This window comes from Pinus tabuliformis, chromosome 2_2, assembly GCF_031772625.1.
Source record: "Pinus tabuliformis cultivar Carrire ecotype Pingquan chromosome 2_2, CPIR1, whole genome shotgun sequence".
NCBI classification, from domain to species: Eukaryota; Viridiplantae; Streptophyta; class Pinopsida; order Pinales; family Pinaceae; genus Pinus; species Pinus tabuliformis.
The window spans coordinates 576,337,997-576,358,076 of record NC_142300.1 but is presented as its reverse complement, the minus strand read 5'-3'; the positions used below and the strand labels follow the sequence as shown (position 1 = coordinate 576,358,076).

General features: G+C 38.8%; 1 protein-coding gene across 1 annotated transcript in view; it reads right to left on the bottom strand.

The window, feature by feature from the left end:
- The window catches only part of LOC149193980 (replication factor C subunit 2-like), a 231,982-nt gene that overhangs the window by 181,549 nt on the left and 30,353 nt on the right, over positions 1-20,080 (bottom strand). Inside the window, exons 5-9 of the mRNA XM_089407118.1 lie at positions 12,182-12,301; positions 11,967-12,036; positions 11,759-11,832; positions 11,405-11,525; positions 11,229-11,291 (exon numbers count right to left, since the gene is read on the bottom strand). Of these exons, the coding sequence (XP_089263244.1) occupies positions 11,229-11,291; positions 11,405-11,525; positions 11,759-11,832; positions 11,967-12,036; positions 12,182-12,301 (448 nt within the window). The remainder of the gene's footprint in view (positions 1-11,228; positions 11,292-11,404; positions 11,526-11,758; positions 11,833-11,966; positions 12,037-12,181; positions 12,302-20,080) is intronic.

Below are 20,080 nucleotides of genomic sequence, written 5' to 3'. Positions count from 1 at the left end.
TTGAATCAATGTTTTTTTTTTCATTTTCATATTGTTTGCTTTCATTTCCTAGTCAAAAAATGGCACCTAGAGCAAGAGATCCTGTTTGGGCATATGTTGAAATGGTTGATAGTCAAATGCACTGCAAATTTTGCCATAGGAAAATTAAGGAAGGTCCTGGGGGCATTAATAGGCTGAAACAACACTTGGCAGGGATTAAAGGCCAAATTACCCCATGTACCTCACCAGAAATTGGGGAGATTAGGAAGCATTTGTTGGCCAGCTTTGAGAAATTTAAAGAAGATAAGGCTAGGCAAAAAGACATACAGGCTGAAATTGGCAGGAAGAGGGAGATACAAAATGATGGCTACCAACCCCCATTATGATTTTGAGGGTTCTTCCTCTATCCCTCAAACTGATACATCCAACCCTTTCCGATATGTTCCTCCCTCTTTTGATTCTGTTCAAGATAAGGGAAAGGGTAGAATGATATCAAAAGTTATTTCACTCCCTCCTCTCCATCAGATGCACATGGTCCTGAAGTTAGTAAAAGTCAAATGCAGCGCACTTTAGATGACCACTGGAAGAAAGAATTGAGGGAGACTGCTTGTGAGTACATAGCTAGATGGTGGTATGATGTTGATATCCCCTTTAATGCTGCTCGTTCACCATATTATGAGCCTATGTTTGATGCCATACATGCTGCTAGAAAAGGCTTCAAAGGCCCTACTATGCATGAGCTAAGGGGGTATCATTTGCAGAGAGAAATTGAATCCATTAATGATTATTTGAAAGAGTTCAAGGACTCATGGGCAAGAACAGGATGTACCATCATGTCAGATGGATGGACTGATCAAAGAAACCGTACCATCATAAACTTTCTTATCTTCTGCCCACGGGGAACCATGTTTTTAAAATCAGTTGATGCATCTGATAAGGTAAAAGATGGGCAATTGTTGTTTCAGCTATTGGATCAGGTTGTTGAGGAGGTGGGGGTGGCTAATGTTGTTCAATTCATCACAGATAATGCCTCTAACTATGTTCTTGCTGGTAAACTGTTAGAGGAAAAACACAAGACCATCTTTTGGACCCCATGCGCTGCACATTGTAGACCTCATGCTTGAGGATATTGGAAAAATAGAGTGGGTCAAAAACACTATAGATCATGCCAAAAGCATAACAAAATTTATCTACAATCATACATTGATTTTGAGCCTTATGAGGAAACACACTAGGGGCAAGGATATTATTAGGCCTGCCATCACTAGATTTGCTACACATTTTTTGACATTGCAATCTATGCTTTCCCAACATAGAAACTTGCAAAAGATGTTTTCTAGTGATGAATGGAATGAAAGCAATTGGTCTAAGAAACCGGAAGGCAAAGAATTGAAAAGGAAAGTCTATGAAGAAACTTTTTGGAGAAAGGCAGCAGAGATTGTGAAGCTTGCTGAGCCACTAGTTAAGGTGTTGCGGTTGGTGGATGGGGAAAGGTTGGCTATGGGCTTCATTTATGAGGCTATGGATCAAGTAAAGGAGCAAATAAAGACAGTATACAAGGATAGAGTGGCAAAGTATGGGCCCATTTGGGCAATCATTGATGAAAGATGGAACAATCAACTCCATCGCCCTATACTTGCAGCTGGGTATTTTTTGAACCCACAATATCATTATAAAGCTAAGGAGTCAGGAGCTTTGAGGGGGGAGGTCAGAGATGGACTAATTGATTGCATTGATCGCATGATCCCATTGGAGTCTGATCAGCTGGAGATACACCGACAGGCCAATATCTTCAGCAATGCATCAGGTACCTTTGGGAAGAACCTAGCAAAGATTGCAAGAGAAGCAGATGAGCCAGGTAAACAAAAATTTCAATTTTCAAATTCTTAATAGTTTTACTTTTTTTTTAAAGTTTGTTAAATCGTTTATAATTTGAAAGTTAGATATAATTTGTAATTTTGTTGAGCTAACTCATTACACTCCTATGTTTTTTGCAGCACAATGGTGGGAGGCCTTTGGTGGCCATTGTCCTGAATTGCAAAGGTTTGCAATTCGTATTTTGAGTCAAACTTGCAGTGCATCTGGGTGTGAGCGCAATTGGTCTGTCTTTGAGAGGATTCACACAAAGAAGAGAAACCGTTTGGATCAAAAACGGTTAAATGATCTAGTTTATGTCCAATACAACCTCCGGCTCAGACGAAACCATTTGCTGAACAAAAGACCTGATTCAGATCCCATTGTGTTGGAAGACATTGATCCAACATCAGATTGGGTAGTGGAGAGTTGTCCAGCAGAGTTTGATCCTGATGAGGATCTTGATTTAGATTTAGATATCGAGACATCAGTTGAAGTTGATCATGCTGTTCTGGTTCAGTTGAATGCAGATCCCAATCCACCAGCCTCAGTCTCACAGCCAGCAAGGACTCCAGTTGTAGGTGCTTCCTCGGCTCAGCCACGACAGAAGCGCAGCCGCATATCTACTCTATCTCAGCAGGCATCTGCTGCAATTGCACAGCCTGCTAGTGGTACCACTTCTACAGTTGCAGTTGGAGATGATGAGGAGGAGGAGCCATGGGGCCCCCTCTCTGACTCTGACGATGATGATCCAGAGATTGATCAACATGATCTTGGCTCCTCTGGCAGTAGCTACTAGCCAGTAGTACTAGTACTGGAGTCTGGTCACCGTCACAGTTTACTTTTGTTGTAGAGGCCATTTCTAGCCTCCTTGGTTATGTGTATTTTGTTTTGAGTCTTTGATCATGTATGACAGTTGACTATGTATTGCCATTGGGTACCATTTTGATATAATGGATTGGTTCATGAGCCTACTTTGATCATATGTTGTCTTCCATCTATATTATAATGATGTGTTTTTGGAAACATGAATGAAAATCTTTAAAATTATGTTTAAAATCTTTAAAATTATGTTTAAAATCTTTAAAATTATGTTTTTTATAAAAAAAAAAAATATTTAATGTATTTTTTACAATGACCGAGTCATTGAAATCGAGTCGGCCGAGTCATTACCGTTTCGGAGTCGGAGTCGAAGTCGGAGTCGGAGTTTTAAAACTATGGTGAGAAGTGGGACCCCAAACATAGATGTGCTAAAGGAAAAGAACCAAAGAACCTATATAATTGTGAAGCAACCAATGATTCAAACAGTGAAGATTATGACATAGAAGACACAGAAGACGCCCCAGAATTCTCACCAGAATTAGATGACGGAAGTATTCCGCAAGTGTCATTCTCAGCTATGACAGGTATATCACAACCTCAGACTTTAAAGTTAAAAGGACACATAAAGAAGAACAACGTAGTGGTTCTCATCGACTCAGGTAGCACACACAATTTTTTAGATGCAACTGTGGCAAGGAGACTCAATATTTTTTCATTTCCCTTACCAAACATGAAAGTGATGGTAGCTAATGGTAAGAAGATTGAAAAGGTAGGGAAATGCCATAAGGTCAATTTGCAGATTCAAGACTTTAATCTAGAGTCTCCATTCTTCACGGTACCGTTAGGAGGAGTAGATGTAGTCCTAGGTATCCAATGGCTACGAACTTTAGGTACTTATGCCGCCAACCATCAAGTACAATTTATAAAATTCAAATGGGGAGGTCAAAAGTACAAACTACACGGATTCCAAGCACCAGAAAATCAAGTTGTATCATCATCTCAGATGATGAAGCTGAATCGAAGAAGAGCACCTACTTATGCAGTACAATGTCACCAATTAGAAATGTTATCTGCAAATATGACTAGAGAAGAGTCACCAGGGATACAAGATCTGATTCGGAAGCATGAAAAAGTAATTCAAGACCTACCTATGAAGAGGCCGCCTAATAGGGAAATTGAGCATACAATACAAGTCAAGGCAAGGTCAGACCCTGTCAACATCAAGCCATACCGATATCCACATCACCGAAAAACGGAACTTGAGAGATTAATCGAAGACCTTTTAAAGTGTGGGACCTTGATCATCTTGGAATATCTGATCAAGTGGAAGGACTTACCCCAAGAAGACGCTTTCTGGGAGAATGAATCATTCTTCAACAACATTCGTCGTTACTTATGCTTTGAGGACAAAGCATTCTTTCGAGAGGAAATTCTTTCGAGAGGAAGGCAATGTCATGTAAAAAATTAGTTAACTTTAGGTTTATTATTTAATTTTAGGGTTAATTAGACGAAAGGGCACAATCATAAGATCATGCCCTTTCCCAAAGGGTGCCCATGGCGGTATATAAGCCAGGAACCCCATTGTAATCATGATCATCTATCTATTCATCTTTTTAATAAAATATTTTTACATATAATTCTGCGTATCAGAAGTTTTATGCTTCAGGGTTTCATGCTCAAGGGAAATTTATTTTTAGGTCAAGCACCCATTGAGTGCTTCTAGGGATTTTCGTTCAGTCTACAAGTCAATTGGGTCATTTTCTTGTATGGAAGACCCATTTGGGCATGTTACATATTGTAAAGAAAATTTATTTGAGTCAAAAATAGAGTCATACACCCTCCAAGACCTAGTCAATATGCAAGCAACAAGTCGGCCTTCACAAGAGACAAGTCGGCCTACAAGATGCAACAAGAAGACTATATATAGGACTCGACCTCATTTGTAAAAGGACATCAATCAAGTTCGTGGAAGCATAAGAAGAGCAAAGGATACCTAACGAAGGGAAGGAGAATCTAAGGAAGAGGAAAGCAAAGTTTTAAGGATTGTTTTTGGGCTATTCACCTCACACGTGCGAGATATTTAGGGCTACCTTCTGCTGCAGAAGTACCGAATTATAGTCACACAAGGAAGTCGAGATTTGTCTCTCAAGAAGTCTCCATTGCAAGTCGAGTTTCCTAGGAGAAGAATCCATCACAAAGAGGGTAAAAACACCTTATTCTTCCACACGTGCAAAAACAAGGGTTTCTGCAGTAGCCAAAAATTGCAGTCCCAGTTGCAGGTCTAAAGTTGAGGTTGAAGCAAAGAGTTGCAGTAGTTGTGAAGTTGGATTGACTTGGGTTGGCTTTGTTAGGATAAAGTTCTTTGAAGGAAAATATTGACTTCGTCTTGGAGGGGTTTTGGTCAATGGTTATAGGCCTTGGAATTCGTCATTTGAAGTTCTATAAGAAGAGAAGAATTCTTGTGGGTTTTCCTCTCAAGAGGAGAGGTTTTGGCCCTTGTTGATCGCTTATATCTTGTGTCCTCTTGTCTCATTGTTCTTTATGATTTGATAGTTGTTTGATGATAAGAACACTAATTATAATCAAGTGAAAGAAGAAACTAATTAAGTTAAATAAAAATACATCACAAGCAGTTATCAAAGTAAGAGAAATCACTTAATCTAGCTACCCTAGATTTGTCAACATATGTCGGGCTAGACAGTGAGAAGAGCAAGGGATGCTTCATGCTGATCAAGATAGCTTGGGATCCCAGTATCAAGGAATCTCCCCATAACAAGAGAGTGCAAAGATCAAGGATGACTAAGTGGCACATTTGGGTCCCCATTATTATTTGCAATAAATGTTTGGGTCAGTTGTTAGAGAGGGTGCTTGTTCAGCCATTGCTTGAGGACAAGCAACTTTTGGTGGGCATGATAGTAATATCCCAATTTTTATTTTCAGCATTAGAGACAATTTTTGAAAAAGCGAGGCATTTCCGGCATTGAAATGTTGGATGGAGTTGTCACTGATGTCAACCTTGGGGTTTGACTGGGTTTGACTTTAACTGAAACACCTGTCATTGATGTCAAATTAATAATGAACGCTTCTTATAATTGTTTGGATTACATCAAGTTGGAAGCTCCACTATTGGATGGTTGAAAACCCAGGTCCTAGGGTTTGGGTTTCCTGGACTGAGGACATACCCTAACTTTGTCTAGGGTTTTTGATGTGGCAAAACATTGAGTTTGGGTTGGAGATCCACATCATTGGATTCTCCTCGAAAAGATGTTTCTCGTGGTATGTGTTACGCCGTGTGGTTCTTCTTAGTTTGAGAGATATTCCCATTTGAAGTTAGGGACCCCAGTTGGTGGGCTAGAACCCCATAGGAGTGTCACTTGGCATATTTTCATTGGTTGTGGGCATCCAAATTAAGCATAAGGGTTCCTTGTCATGTTTTGTGAAGATATCACCTTAGGAAGGGCATCACAAATGTTATGCACCCATAAGACTCCTAAATTGTATTAGGAAGCCTAATCTATACACCCAAAGGGCAGCTTTTAACTTGGGCTTAAAAGAACTAATAAAATATTGATATTAGTTTAACTATAGTTATTAAATAAGTGTTTTAAAGCCCCTCGAACATACACTTTGAAGAATCCCCTCTTAAATCTATAAAAGGCAAACAATTTACCTTACCTCTCACATCATTTTTCAACAACATAGCACATATCCCTCTCTGAAATTTTCAGCCTTACAAAAGGCTTTTCAGGCATTTAAAAGTTCGGATATCTACGGTAAAGGGCAACGAAAGGTTTACAGGATAGCTCTCTTTTGGTCTTTGTTTGATTACTTTTGGATGCATTAGAGATACTTTTGTCCAAGCCAAGCAAAATTCTAAGGCATGTTACTTTTTGTTCTTCTGACCTAGGGCATCCTTTTGTCTAAACACTTCGGACCTATGAGGGCATCTCTACAACTAGGGCTTGGTCTCAGGTCCATGCCTTTTTTGTGCTTAATCACCTCGGCCCTGCCTCAAAATTGCTCTACAACCTACGGCCTCTCTCTCTTAAGGAAATCGTAGGCCTACTCTTTTGTTGGGCATATATTTAGATCTTTGTTAAGCCTCTGGCTAGGGCTAATCCTAGGGCAGTGAAAGTCAAGACAGTCTTCTAGACTATGATTTTGGGATTGTACGTTAACCTTACCATGACTTAATTTTTGCGACAGTAACTTGACCTTATAACTATGACATTACCTTAAAACAGTCGAATGACCATGATCTAGTGATGACATCTCTGTGATTGTCCAAGTGTAACAGTAAAACGGTGTCAATATGATGCCTAGGTTTGATGTGACAATGATAGATGAATGAGTTTGATAATGGCAATGAATAACATCAACAATGATATTACCCATGTGATGTAGCAGTAACTTGTTATGGAAATGTAATTTGATACTCATGACAACTATAGTATTGGATTTCATTAATAAGATAGTGGAGACTTGACATATTGACTTAATTGAATTACTAACTTGACATAAGCTTGACTAGGGACCATTTGCAAATTACATAAATGATATTGATAACTAAGTGAGGAAGTGGGTGTCAGTAACACTAACAACAGAACTTGATACATAGTGAGTTGACACTTGGATTGGACAATAGATTTGATAGTGACATTAAAGTGTTGATATGACATTTGACAGATGTCTAAGTGATACATCCTTGTGATTGTATTAAGTATAACAATCTTGCAGTAGTCAAACAGTTGACATTATTCTGATAAGTGGTAATGTGACAATTAGAGTCAACAGTGACTTAGACATGTATGTAACAACTAGGCATATGATATGATGAATGGTGAGTTCTGCCCTATATGTAGTATGACACCTGTGATATTAAAGTTCATCAATGAGATAATGTGACTTGACTGTTGAATTGACTCATAGACATGACAAACTGACTTGACTTGACACACATTGACATATAAGCTTGGCATACAAACTTTACCTATAGACATTGGTCTGTAGTAACACTTTGACAGCTATAATTACCTAGGAATTTGTATTAGGTGTCTTATAGCGATGACCTAGAGGGTGTACTGTCTTAGTGACATAATTGTAACGTTACAAGGCAACAGGTCTCACCTTGTTGTACAACCTATTCACATGAGAAAGATGTATAGCAGTGTATGACTACTGACCAGTAGAAGTGAAAAGACATGTGTCAGTAGCTCTCCATCGGCGGTGTTTGAGAGCTTTGGAAGCAGGTCATAGGGATGACCTGAGGCATCTTGGTGTATGCCATTATCAGACATTTGGGTTCAGCATTTGCAGCAGTACAGGCAGTTTGGTACAGTGATGATAGCCAATGTTCTGAACGCTCATCTATTCATGTGCAATGCAGTGGTTCAGTTGTGATGTGCAGTAGCCTATGTGAGCAGTGACATGCAGTGATGTGCAATGGTCATTAGTGGCAGGTTGTACAATGATGAGCAGTAATTAGATTGTGCAGTTGTCAGTTGGCTTGGCAATGTTGACAATCAAGGTTTGATGTGCAGTATTGTGTAGTGATCAATTTGGGCAGTATTGTGCAGTGATTAATTTGGGCAGTATTGTGTTGTGATCAACTTAAGCAACATAGTGCAGTGGTCAATGGCTACCAGGACATGACAGGATAAACAACATCTTCTTACAGCATTCTTATATTGATTCAAAGCACAAGGGGATCCAGTGTGAAAATTGTGAAACATGGTCCGCTGGCTCTTTAGGGTAATTGGAGTCACCTTAAAGTTGTGCCCTGAGAAAACTTCAGGGCAGCTGGGTGGTGCTAGGGAAAGTCGTAGCTTGCACAGCGCGTTGTGGTGTCCTTTCAGTTGGGACTGATAAATAACAGGGCGATGAAGCATCCTTCCGACAACAATTGGTAAACAGAGTGTTGGGGCACTCGTTAGGTTGTGGCCTGACCCACAGGACGTCAAGGCATCCTTCCGTTTGCAGCAAGATATTAGGGTGTAGTAGCGTCCTACAGGTTGTAGTTTGTAAATCAAGGGCATTGTGGCCTCCTTCAGTTGTGGCTAAGAACTTGATGTAATTAAAAAAATTTTAAAGAGAAGAAGACAATTACTAAGAAGTGTTTGGTGGTTTTTTACTAGGAGGGAGTTTTCCACCTAAAAATCTTGTCTACTATTTTTATCTTTTCTGCATTGTTGTTTGGTGTTGTCTACTGCTTTTGATATTTGATACTAAATAATAACAAAATTGTTGAAGATTAACTAATGCTCTGAAGAAAAAAAATTAATAAAGTGCTAATTGGTAAGAAATATTGATTCACCCCCCTCTCAGTATTTACAACATGGGACTTAGGAGAAAAAAGAAAAATTACAGACTTAGTGGAGAGTGGGGTCCACAAGGAGAGAAAATTCGACCCAAGAGGAAATTTGCACTAGTGTGAAAGGGAGAGAGAAAGGAAGGGGTGCAAATTAGTGGAAGGTGGGGCCCACCAAGGCAGAGAGGGCCAGCAATTATAAATAGATCTTGGAGGCCTCCATTTGGGATCTTTTGATTGTTTGATAATTCAACAATTAGTTCTCTTAAGCTGCTTAGCCAAGACAACCCGTGTTGTTTAGCGCAAGGAATTTCCGTGCAAGAATTCAACCCTCATTTAGGAGAACTCCGAGTGTCTCCCTAGTGAGGCAATTTGGGGAGTTCAATTCAAGATTTCCACAAAGCTTTATTGTAGGTATTCACTCAGTTTTGCACACTCCTTGGGCACAGAGGCAGTTCGAGTTGCTCATTGGAGGATCAGTTATTGTGGGTTGGAGTTTCGGCTATTTTGCAGGTGGTTTTCTCTATTGATGTCAATGATTTTGTAGTGGATTTGCAAGGCTGAGATCAACGTTATTTTGTGGGCCGAATTTGTTAATCCTAGCAGTGCACAAAGTTTCCTAGACACAGCCTACACAGGCATTGAGAGAGTTGATTATTGGAGCGAAGGGTTGGAAAAAGTTTGGGTTTCCAAAGATAAATTTGTAGAAAAGTGTGGGGAAATTTCCAGTGGTGGATTTGAACTTAAGTCAGCAGTATCAGTATTGTGGGGCATTTTCTGGCCAAATTGGGCAATTCGCACTTGTTGGGGGTCACCGGGGGTCAATGGATTCAACCCAAATCCTTTTTGGGTTTTTGTGGGTTTATTAAGAGGAGTCTCCAGCTAATTTTACAAAAAATTTCAGGCGATATTCGGGCCTAAAATCCTCATTTTTATAGTAGGATGTACCATTGGTTAGCTGAGAAATTTGCATCACTTTGTGGGTTCATTTTTGGCTTGGAGCTGGGACAAACCATTTTGGGGTATTTCTCGGTTTTTGGAGGGGAGTCTATGGCTGCAATTTTAGGGTGATCTAGGAATTCTTCAAAGCACAATCTTCAGTCCCATTCCAGCAGCAGCAATAGTAATCTTTTTGGGTATTGCGCAATACCAGTTTGGGCCAGCATTTCCTCTAGATCGGTGTTGTACCACCTGGGGTTTGCATAGCAAGCCCAGGCTCCCTTGTTCCTACCTACTTATGTACATTTAATTTATCATTATTAATAAAATGGCTCAACTGTTTGGAGTATTTTCTCTGGCATTTTGATGGTTGTATATTGTTTTAGCTTGTGGTTGTTTTACTTGTTGCATGGTCCCTGTTAATCATTGTAGCTTAGTTCACGTTCTTGATTTTCACTGTTAATTCCTAGTTTGGAATATTACAAATAACTAGGGTTTCAAAAGTGGATGTCCTAGGCATCCCCCCCTTAATCCATCAATATCCTTACCTTGAATTTTATCCCTAAAGGCTCCATTAAACCCCAATAAGGTAATACATTGATCTAGAGTGTGTTGATTATCCATAAATTTAACCAAAATTCGTCCTCTTTTTCTATCTCCTAGACAGCTGGTAATTGCTAGGATTTCTAGGGCTAACTTGCAAATATAAGTGTAGGTTGAGTGGTTACTTGCGGCTAAAGATTTAGCAATTGCATCTATAAATTATCTAGTCAAAATCTAGCATATTGCATGGTTTACACCAATTAAATAGGGCTGACATCACTCCCTTTCTCGTTGTTTATGCATATCTAAAAGCCATAGAATTATTTCCATTAGGCTAAACTTAGCCTCTATTGGAAGGTCTTGCTCCTTTATTGTTGAATATCATTTTAAGAACTTTTCTTGGGCTGCTATATGACATTGAATGCCCTATCATTACATACCATCCAGGCCCTAATCTATAGCAGCCTATCTATTGGTCTAAGATTTAGAGTATTTGAGCAACCAAATACTTACTGCTGAATATATATGAGAGTCAGAAATCATAGTTTAGCTAAGTGTTTGACAAAATGCCTACAAGGGGTTATTAGCTTCTAGGTGGTTTTTCAACACCAACAGCATACAAACATATCTAAAAATTTCATGTTAACTTCAAGAATTAACATAAGATAACAGAAGTAGAGGAATCATTTCAATTCTTTGATAATGATAAAATTAATCTTCAGAGTAAGAATACCAAAACATCCTGCATAAAAATCACAAGGCTCCAAATGAAATAAACTCATACTTGCAAATATGTGATAGCTCGTCGAAGATCGCCTTCAGAAATAGAACTCAACATTTTCAAGGCCTACAAAACAGGCAAATATGTTGAAAATTTCTTCCCAAAAAAAGACAGCTAAAAAAAACTCTAATTGAATTGGAACTTTCTTAATGCTATTTTCAATGTATTTGAAGGCATACATCTGAATCAAGATGAACTCCTTCCTCTTTACAAATATGTAGTATTCGATCAGTCATAATGTCTTGAACAAGTGGTTTGAACCTAAACTTTGCACATCTGGAAGCAAGCGGCTCAATAATCCTATAGAATTCGCCACATCAAAAAACCGTAAAAAAGTTGAAAATTAAAAACTGTACACAGAAACCTTCCTTATCCCTTTTTACAAAGTTAACAACTTGATTTCTGGCAGAAAAAGTAGGTACAATAGCCACAAGAAAATTGCATGTTCACTAGCATGAATAGATTTCTTAGTTTGAGGGTCTAGCATTTTCCTAACACCACATAGGCAACAAGATAGGGAAAAGTAAAAAGACCTGCTAACATAGTTGCAAATAAAACAAAACCTTGTAACTTTGGAGTATGTCTCCATCGTACGACGCAAGGCATTCTATCAATTGATAAATTAAAATCATATCAGTGGTGGTAACATTTTATGCAAAATATATGTGGCCTAATAAAGTGTAAAAATAAATACAAGTATTGAATCTTACTCACATAATAAACAACAACAAAATTGTGTACCTGGGCATCTTCTGTCATAGAATCTGCCTCATCTAAGATGATGATTTTGAAAGGTGGACAAAGATAACCACTACAAATAATGAAACACGAGATGAACAAAACTATATGTGATTATGAAATTTGAGATATCTCACACACCTCTTAGAACCATGTAGAAAGGAATAAATGAACACTATGAAAGGAAAGAACTACAACTAGGTTCAAGGGAATTCCACCTGTTCGTATTTCCAGAACCTACTGCAACTGCTGCAAAATCCTTTATCTTTGTGCGTACAACATTAATACCACGATCATCACTTGCATTAAGCTCTAAGACTCTTGATTTGTATTCAGGCCTGCATAAACGCAAATTTTTCTTCACTTCTTCAATAGAAAAGCTTCAACAAATAAAGAAGCATAACAGTTCAAAATTTGTCAAATAGAAGTGGCATTGCTAGAATTATTGAAACACAAACATATAAAGACATATATATATGTACATAGACCCACACACATTCAAGTAACTCACTACTAAATGATGAGACAACTTATTGAAACACACATATACAGACATATATGTACACAGACCCACACACACTCAAGTAACTCACTACTAAATAATGAGACAACTTAATGATATTAAAAAGACCCACATCGTGTCATTTAAAAGGAGCAACATAATGTTATTCAAAAAGAGCATTTCTATACAAAAAGTAGAATTCAACACCTTACTAAATTGTTAAACCCTAACAAAATTGCCTTAAACAGCATTTTGATAATCTAATCTTTATGACTTGACAAATTGAATTGGATCAGGATGCAAAAAATAAGTCATGATGATATTCAGCATTCACCAAAGAGAGCAGCCCACCGATGCCTCTTACATCATGTTCAGCTCACTCATTTGATGATTATGGTGCCTGACACGCATGATGTACATTTATTCATTGCTTCATATTAAGTGTTTACACTCAATGTAATTGGCATGAACATAGAGATCATGGGTTGATTTAAATAATAAATTATGATACTTGGATCTTATGTTCTTTTGCTTTTCTCACCCTAGGGATCATCATCAATTTCCTAGTCAAGTGTTACCACCCTTGGGTAGAAGGGTACTATTGGGAATTTTGATAAGGGTAACATCCCCATGTCCCTTCCATACATAATTTTCATGCTTCATAATCCCATGAGAAGAAGGGGCGTGAATGCCCAAGGTTCGACTTTTTTTAAAAGAGAAAGAGCGAGATATAAATTCCAAAATGCAAAAGAAAATGAAGTGATATCAATGATAAATTGAAAGCCAAAGTAAAGCTTGAGCTCTACCCTAAGTTACCGGAAACTCCTGAAGAATTTCCCAGAAACGCGGATCCCCGTTTCTGATACATAAACGGATACGATTCTTGTCCGAAACACTGTAAAAACGTTTTTGTGCCATTTCAAAAAATCGGAAACTTTAGATTTGGAATTGGATACGTTTCCAAGGGATTTAAATTTTTTTGGATCCATTTCCGGTAAAACGGATCCACGAAAATTGTGATCAGAATCCACCCTTAAAATGTTAAAAAGCTTGAAAATTTGCCTAGCCATAAATAGATAATAAAAATGAAGAAATCAGATTTGCAAATAAACTCACTATAAACAGAGTCTCATAAAATCTTTTCTAAATCTTTAGAAACAACAACACTCCATATATTTATCAAAAATTCTTACTAAGAAAAAGATAGATGTTCAAAAATGCAAATAAAGGGGTTTGATGAATGTCTTCGTAAAGAGATTTATTTGAGCGATTAATTTTCATTTTGGTTAAGCTTTTGTTAATTGTCATTGATTTTGCTTTTGATTTCATAAATCCCTCCAATGTAACAAATCTTCTCTAGCCAATCTTGTGCCTGCATATAGTCACAAGACCAAGCTGACATTGAGAAGATTGAAATGTTCAGATAGGTCTTGATGGAATATCCCAATGATCCCATGGGCCTTTTAATTGTCATGCAAGGAAGATAGATATCATCTGCCATGCATGACACGTTCTTTGAAGGAGTTGGACCTGAAAGCACAAAGGCTGTTGCATTTCTGATTACATTATTAATGATGATGATAATATGTTGAATGTTATAATAATCACTAATGATGATGACAATTTTTATGCTGAATTGATGATGATGATTTGTTTATGTTGAATTCATGACGATGACTATGCATTTTTAGATATAGATTCTAGATTCTAGATTCTAAAAGATGAATGGTAATATGAAATATATATATATATATGCATGCCGTTTCCTTGCCGTATCGTATCCTCATATTTTGAAAATTTGTCGTATCCGTTTCAAACCCCGTATCCGTATCCGTTCCCGTATCCGTTTCAGTGCAACTTAGGCTCTACCCCCTCACTATGAGGCCACTACCCCAAGTCTGATGCAATGACATACATAACTAAATAAGGACTAAATTAAACTATCGAGCCCTATGCAATGAAATGCATATACAAGAAAGGGAGCTTGTGAAACAAAATAGAAGAATATAAGAAACAAGCAAGAAATGAGTAGTAAGGCAGTGATGAGCAAAGGGTAACTCAATGCATCAGCACTTTGTTGCATGGTGTTGTCAATGATGTCAATCCTCCTTCGAAGAAATGAAGGAAAGTCTTGTTGTATCTTGACTGCTTTTGATATACATCTGTGGATTGCTTTGATTGTAAATTCCAGTGGACAAGAAGTCCCTAAAAAGAAGGAATCCCCTACAGTGTGATCACAATGCCCCGTGTTGACCACACGTGTCAACAGTCCAAGAAGCAGAGTACAAAGCAGTGGATCAAAATTTTTTAGTCGTTTCATCATTGTAATCCCAAATTCTGCAATTTTCTTGTAAATGATTCTAGTATGACTATGTGACAACACCTAGGTAAGCCTATGATTCTTATCAAAAGGTTTCATCCTAAGGAATTTTTTTAACCTCCCCAAAATATGCATGTTTGTAAACACGGATAATTGGTAGAGTATTTCTCCCAGATATACCCCAAAGCTAAGGTGGAGCTCTTTGATGAGGCCTTAGGTGAGTCCTAGCATTTATAGAGTCTATGTATTTTTCATACTAGATCATGTCTCTTGTCGCAGAATTTAGTTGAGTCTCAAGAGTCTATGTCTATGTGTATTTCCCCTTCTAAGGGTTGATATTGTAATATTTTAATGTTAAAGTGTTATCTAGGAAATTTTTTGGTGAATGGTTCCTCATAATTAGAACACCATTACCAAAATATTTGTAGATGCACTTAGAGAGTGGAAAAATGATTATTTTAAATTTTGGCAAAAGCAAAATTAAAATTAAGCTAGAATTTATCCAAAAAAATAAAATGAAGGGAAAATTAATTACCCTCCAAGTGGAGAAAACAAAAACAAAAACATATAAACAAAAAAACAAAAAAATATTAGAGAAGAAATTCGTGGGTCCAAAAGAAAATAATTTTATGAACTCCTCCAGCAAAGCAAAAGTCAATTTTTTGAGAAAAATTAAGTTGTTGGACCATGATGGTTGAGGCAAAGATCATTTTTCAAAGAAAAAAGCTTGGAAAATTTATATTTTAGACCACGATCAAGGCCTTCATCAACAAATTCAATTTTTTTCAAGATCAAGGGACAAGATTTGATTTTAGCATGGATCAAAAAGCAACTAGCCGTTATTCTCCAGGATCAAGTCAAGCTAACCGTTATTTCCACTTGGAGGGGTTATTCCCTCTCATTTCTCTATATGAGGAAGCCTTTGAGCTCCTAATTGTAACTTCAGCTGGAACAGTGTTGAAAGTCTTTTGTACTGAGCTAAGCTCTGCTGGAATTTTGCATTAATAAAGACTTTAGGGTTCAATTCAAGGTGTTTTTGTCTCGATGATCTGTGGTATGTGTTGGATGATTTATTTTTATATGCTTTAAACAATTATATTGCATGATTCTTATTTCAATTGCCAGTAGTAGGAACATCTAGACAGGTATCTGGCTTTAGGTCTTGGGTTAGAGTAAACACTTTAGGTCTAGTAGATCTGGCAGGTGTATCTAGATCTGTAGATATCTTGTGTGGATCAAACACTTTTTGATCCAATGATCTATTCTTTCGAAGTGCATTGGGCTACAGGTTGCTCCAGCCCTTGGAAATCCCAAGTACACAGACTAAGGGAAGAAAACGATCTTGTTTGGCCTCAAGTTTTTATCTAACGATTTATTTTTGGTAGTAGGTTTTGGCCAGTGAATTAAAATTCAAAATTATCTCCATCAAATTAATTTTTTTTAAATCCACTTGGGCTAATAATGTTTTATTTGCTAAATAGAGCTAATTTTCTCTTGTAAACTATTGTAAATAATTTGGGAATATTTTGTAAATAACTCTACCCCTTGTAAATTATTTTCATCATTTGTAAATAATAATTTTGGGGTTTTATTTTGAAATGTTCTAGATCTTGTGTCTGGGGCTATAGTTATTCATCTTGTAGACACTTGATTTCAAAATCTCAAATTTGAAGCAAAAGAGACTAGCTATTACTCAACCTAAATTGTTTGGGTTTCAAGGCCAACATCAACTTTTGAAAGAGTCGTCCAACCTTTCTGGGAAGTACGTTGAGCTTGTGACGGTGGATCTAGGGTCTAGAGATCAAGATCCATAAGATCCAAGTGGCCAAATTTGGACGTTGGGCCTAGAAGAGGAAACACTAACCCTAGAGGGCCTTTTCTGCAACGACAACTGGGGTTTTTCTAGAGCATTTATCTTCTGAAGTTGTTTTGCAAGTGAATTCTCAAGTGTAAAGTCATTTTTGGGCATTCCTTAGACATTTTGGCCTAGCTGCAAGGGTTGGAAGCCATTTATGGCCTAGCCGTGGAGAGCCCTAGTTGTCGCCTTTTGGAGGCCTCCCTTGCCTAGACGCAGCGCTAATTAGGCCTCTTAGGCCTAGCCGCAGCCCTAAAATGGCCTTTTCTCCTCTTTGCAAGTGATTACTAGGGTTAACACTTTCTTTTGCAAGGTTGAGGTGATTTTTAGTAAGGGTTTCAATGATTTTCCATTGTAATTTTATCATCTAGTGGGCTAATTCTCTGTTTTGCAGGCTTATCATCTATGTTACCGAATCCATCAGGCCTAATAGCTGGATCCACGGATCCCCGGATCAGAGACAGATTCAGATCTAGATCTGCAGAGATCTACCCAACTTCTTTCTGAGGGTAAAAAACCATCAATGTCAACACACAAATCTGTGGTAAACGCCAGCACAAAATTCCAAAACGGGAAATTCAACTGTCCAGTCACAAGTCAATAAACGAATCAGCGTGCACCAAAATAATGAATCAGCGTCAATTAATTAATGAATCAACGTTTACCAAAATAATCTAGGGAGTTGGCCGCCGTATTTTATTATTTTTGTCACCATATTATAAGCTTTAAATTATAAACTTTAATGCAGTGACGTGAACATTATAATCTTACCCATTACCCATTTTTATTTAGATATTTTAAAGTTTAAAAAGTAACTTTTTATTTAGATATTTTAAAATTTAAAAAGTAACTTTTTATTTTAATCAATTTTAATATTTTTTCTGGAATAACTTTAATAATTTGTTTAATATAAATATTACAACTAATAATAAATGTTTAAATATTTATAAATGATATATTAATCCTAAGATAATTAAATTAATAATTATTTTTAAAGTATTATATTGAAGTTATATATTTAAAAATTCACATATCATTTTCATTTTTATACAAATTTAATTAATATTTATAAATGATATATTAAGTCTGGAATTATTTATAAGGGAAGCGAGGATGAATTCTGTAGGCGTCCGTAAGGGTTTCGGTTAACCCTAGGTTTTTTATTGTTGCCTGTTTACCATTACTGCTCCGCGTGCTCGTAGCCGACAGTTAGCAGTCACCTTTCCCGTTCCCGGCCCATCCGTCGTTTTCAGGATGTCTTCTTCAGCTGGTATATTGGGAGATTCAATGGAAACAGAGGAGGTGGATTATACCGAGGACCCACAACCTGACCGTGTCATTTTTGGGTGTCCTGTTTTCTCATCTTCGGAAGCCGGCCCTAGTTTCCCGTCGGATCCTTTTTCGCCACCGGTGGTTGCCTTGCCGGAGCACGGTTCAGCTCCTCTTTCTGCCGAGAATACCTCCCAGGAATCCCCTGCTCTGGACATTCCCCCTCTGTCACCTGGGACCCTTCATATACTGTCTGCTATCTTGCCTCCGTTGCCGACTTTTGACCCGGATCCGCCCATTACATCCTTCTTTGTCGTGTCGTCTACAGGTCCTCTTCCTTCGGTGGCCCCAAACCCTACTGTTCCTCTTCATTCGCCTTCCGGTTGTTTTGAGACTCCGGCAGTCAAGGTTAGGTCTGCAAAATTCATCCCTCTGGACGGCTCCCCGGACGTATTGGCAGACCACCCGTCTGCACCTCGTTCGGGGAAGAGAAAAACAAAGTGTGTGAAATCGACCCCAAAGGATATCTCGATCCGTTTTGGGGAGACCTCTGCAATTGGAGAAGCAGCTATCATGGCAAGCACTATACTCGTCGGACATGTTCGCAGAAGGGCGTATTCGGCTACCCATCTCACTCAGTGCGTCAAGGAGATATGGGGGGGCGTTCTTAAAGAATTACCTGAGGTTCAAGTTTTACCTAGGGGTTGGTTTGCTCTTCATTTTGCAAAAGAGAACTACACAGACTTGGTGCTTGCCAGATACTGGCACATTGAGATGGTGTCGGTCCTATTAAAGAGATGGAGCCCTCTCTTTGATCCTGAGAGAGAACAAATTGGGGCCGGTCCATTATGGGTACGCTTGCCAGGGCTCCCTCTACAGTACTGGTGTGAGGAGGTTTTCATTCGCATAGGGAATGCCCTGGGGACTTATCTTGACCATGATCGCACTTTCGTGGAATCAAGGAACAAAACCCTTGCTCGTATTCTGGTTCACTTGGACACCCGTGAGGGTTTGGAGGAGAAGATTACTTTGCATTGGGGGAAATACACCAAGATACAGATTCTAGATTACGAAGGAGTTCCATTTCGATGTCAACGATGCCACAAGGTGGGGCATATATTCAAGGACTGCCCCCTTAACAAGAAATCAGAGGATACTCCTATATCATCCACTGCACCCTCCAGGGTTGTCTCGCCGGCTACACAACGTGCTCCTGCACCGGGACCTACTCCCTCGGCAACCATTTCTCAAAAGACAGCAGACGAGGCTCGCAGGAATCTCTCGCCACCAGTCACCAGATCTCGGGCAGCCGCTGAAGCCGCCATAGCTTCAGGTGCATCTCTCTCTCCCCCCTCCTCTTATATTTCTCTCTGTTCCTCCTTGCATGTACCGTCCATCTCTGTTGCACATTGCACTTTACCAACCTCTCCAGTCATTGCACCATCTGCTCCCTCTTTGCATTCATTATCCTCGCCCTCCACTTCTCCATCTTCACCTCGAGGGTCAAAATCTCATTGCTACAATCTTCGTCCTCGTATTTTTACTCGAGAGTCCCCGATGCATTTTGTCGGATTGGGTCTTGCCATACCCAGTTCTGCCCCTTTGACTTCCCGAGGGAGAAAATCCGACCTATCAAAAGCTATCAGACGTGCTGGGGTTGAAGTTGCCTCTGGCTGCCAATCTACTCTTGACGGGGTTCTTAGAGCAGCGAACACCCCTGGTAGATTCCTCCCATGAGGTGCCTTTCTTTTAATTGCAGGGGCATGGCTAGTGCCTCTAAGAAACTAGCCCTGAGCAGACTTTTTGAGATTGTTCCTGTTGACATTATACTTCTTCAAGAAACCCTTGGCCCGGCTGAGCTCATATCCGATACTTTAAACTCTATCTCCCCGGGTTGGATTTTTTCGGCCATGGATTCTACTGGGAGATCTGGTGGCCTTGCAATTGGATATAACCCCAAATCCATTAGAGTACAAGCTTCCTGGGGAGGCCAGGGTTTCATGGGCATTGATCTCTTTTCGGCAGACCTTGGGACCAGCCTTAGGGTTATTAACATATATGGTCCATGCCAACACAGGGAGCATTTTTGGCAGCATTTGCTCGGTCTATCCATTTTCTCTGTTGATCATATCATCATCGGGGGTGATCTCAATTTCTCCCTAGGTTATGGT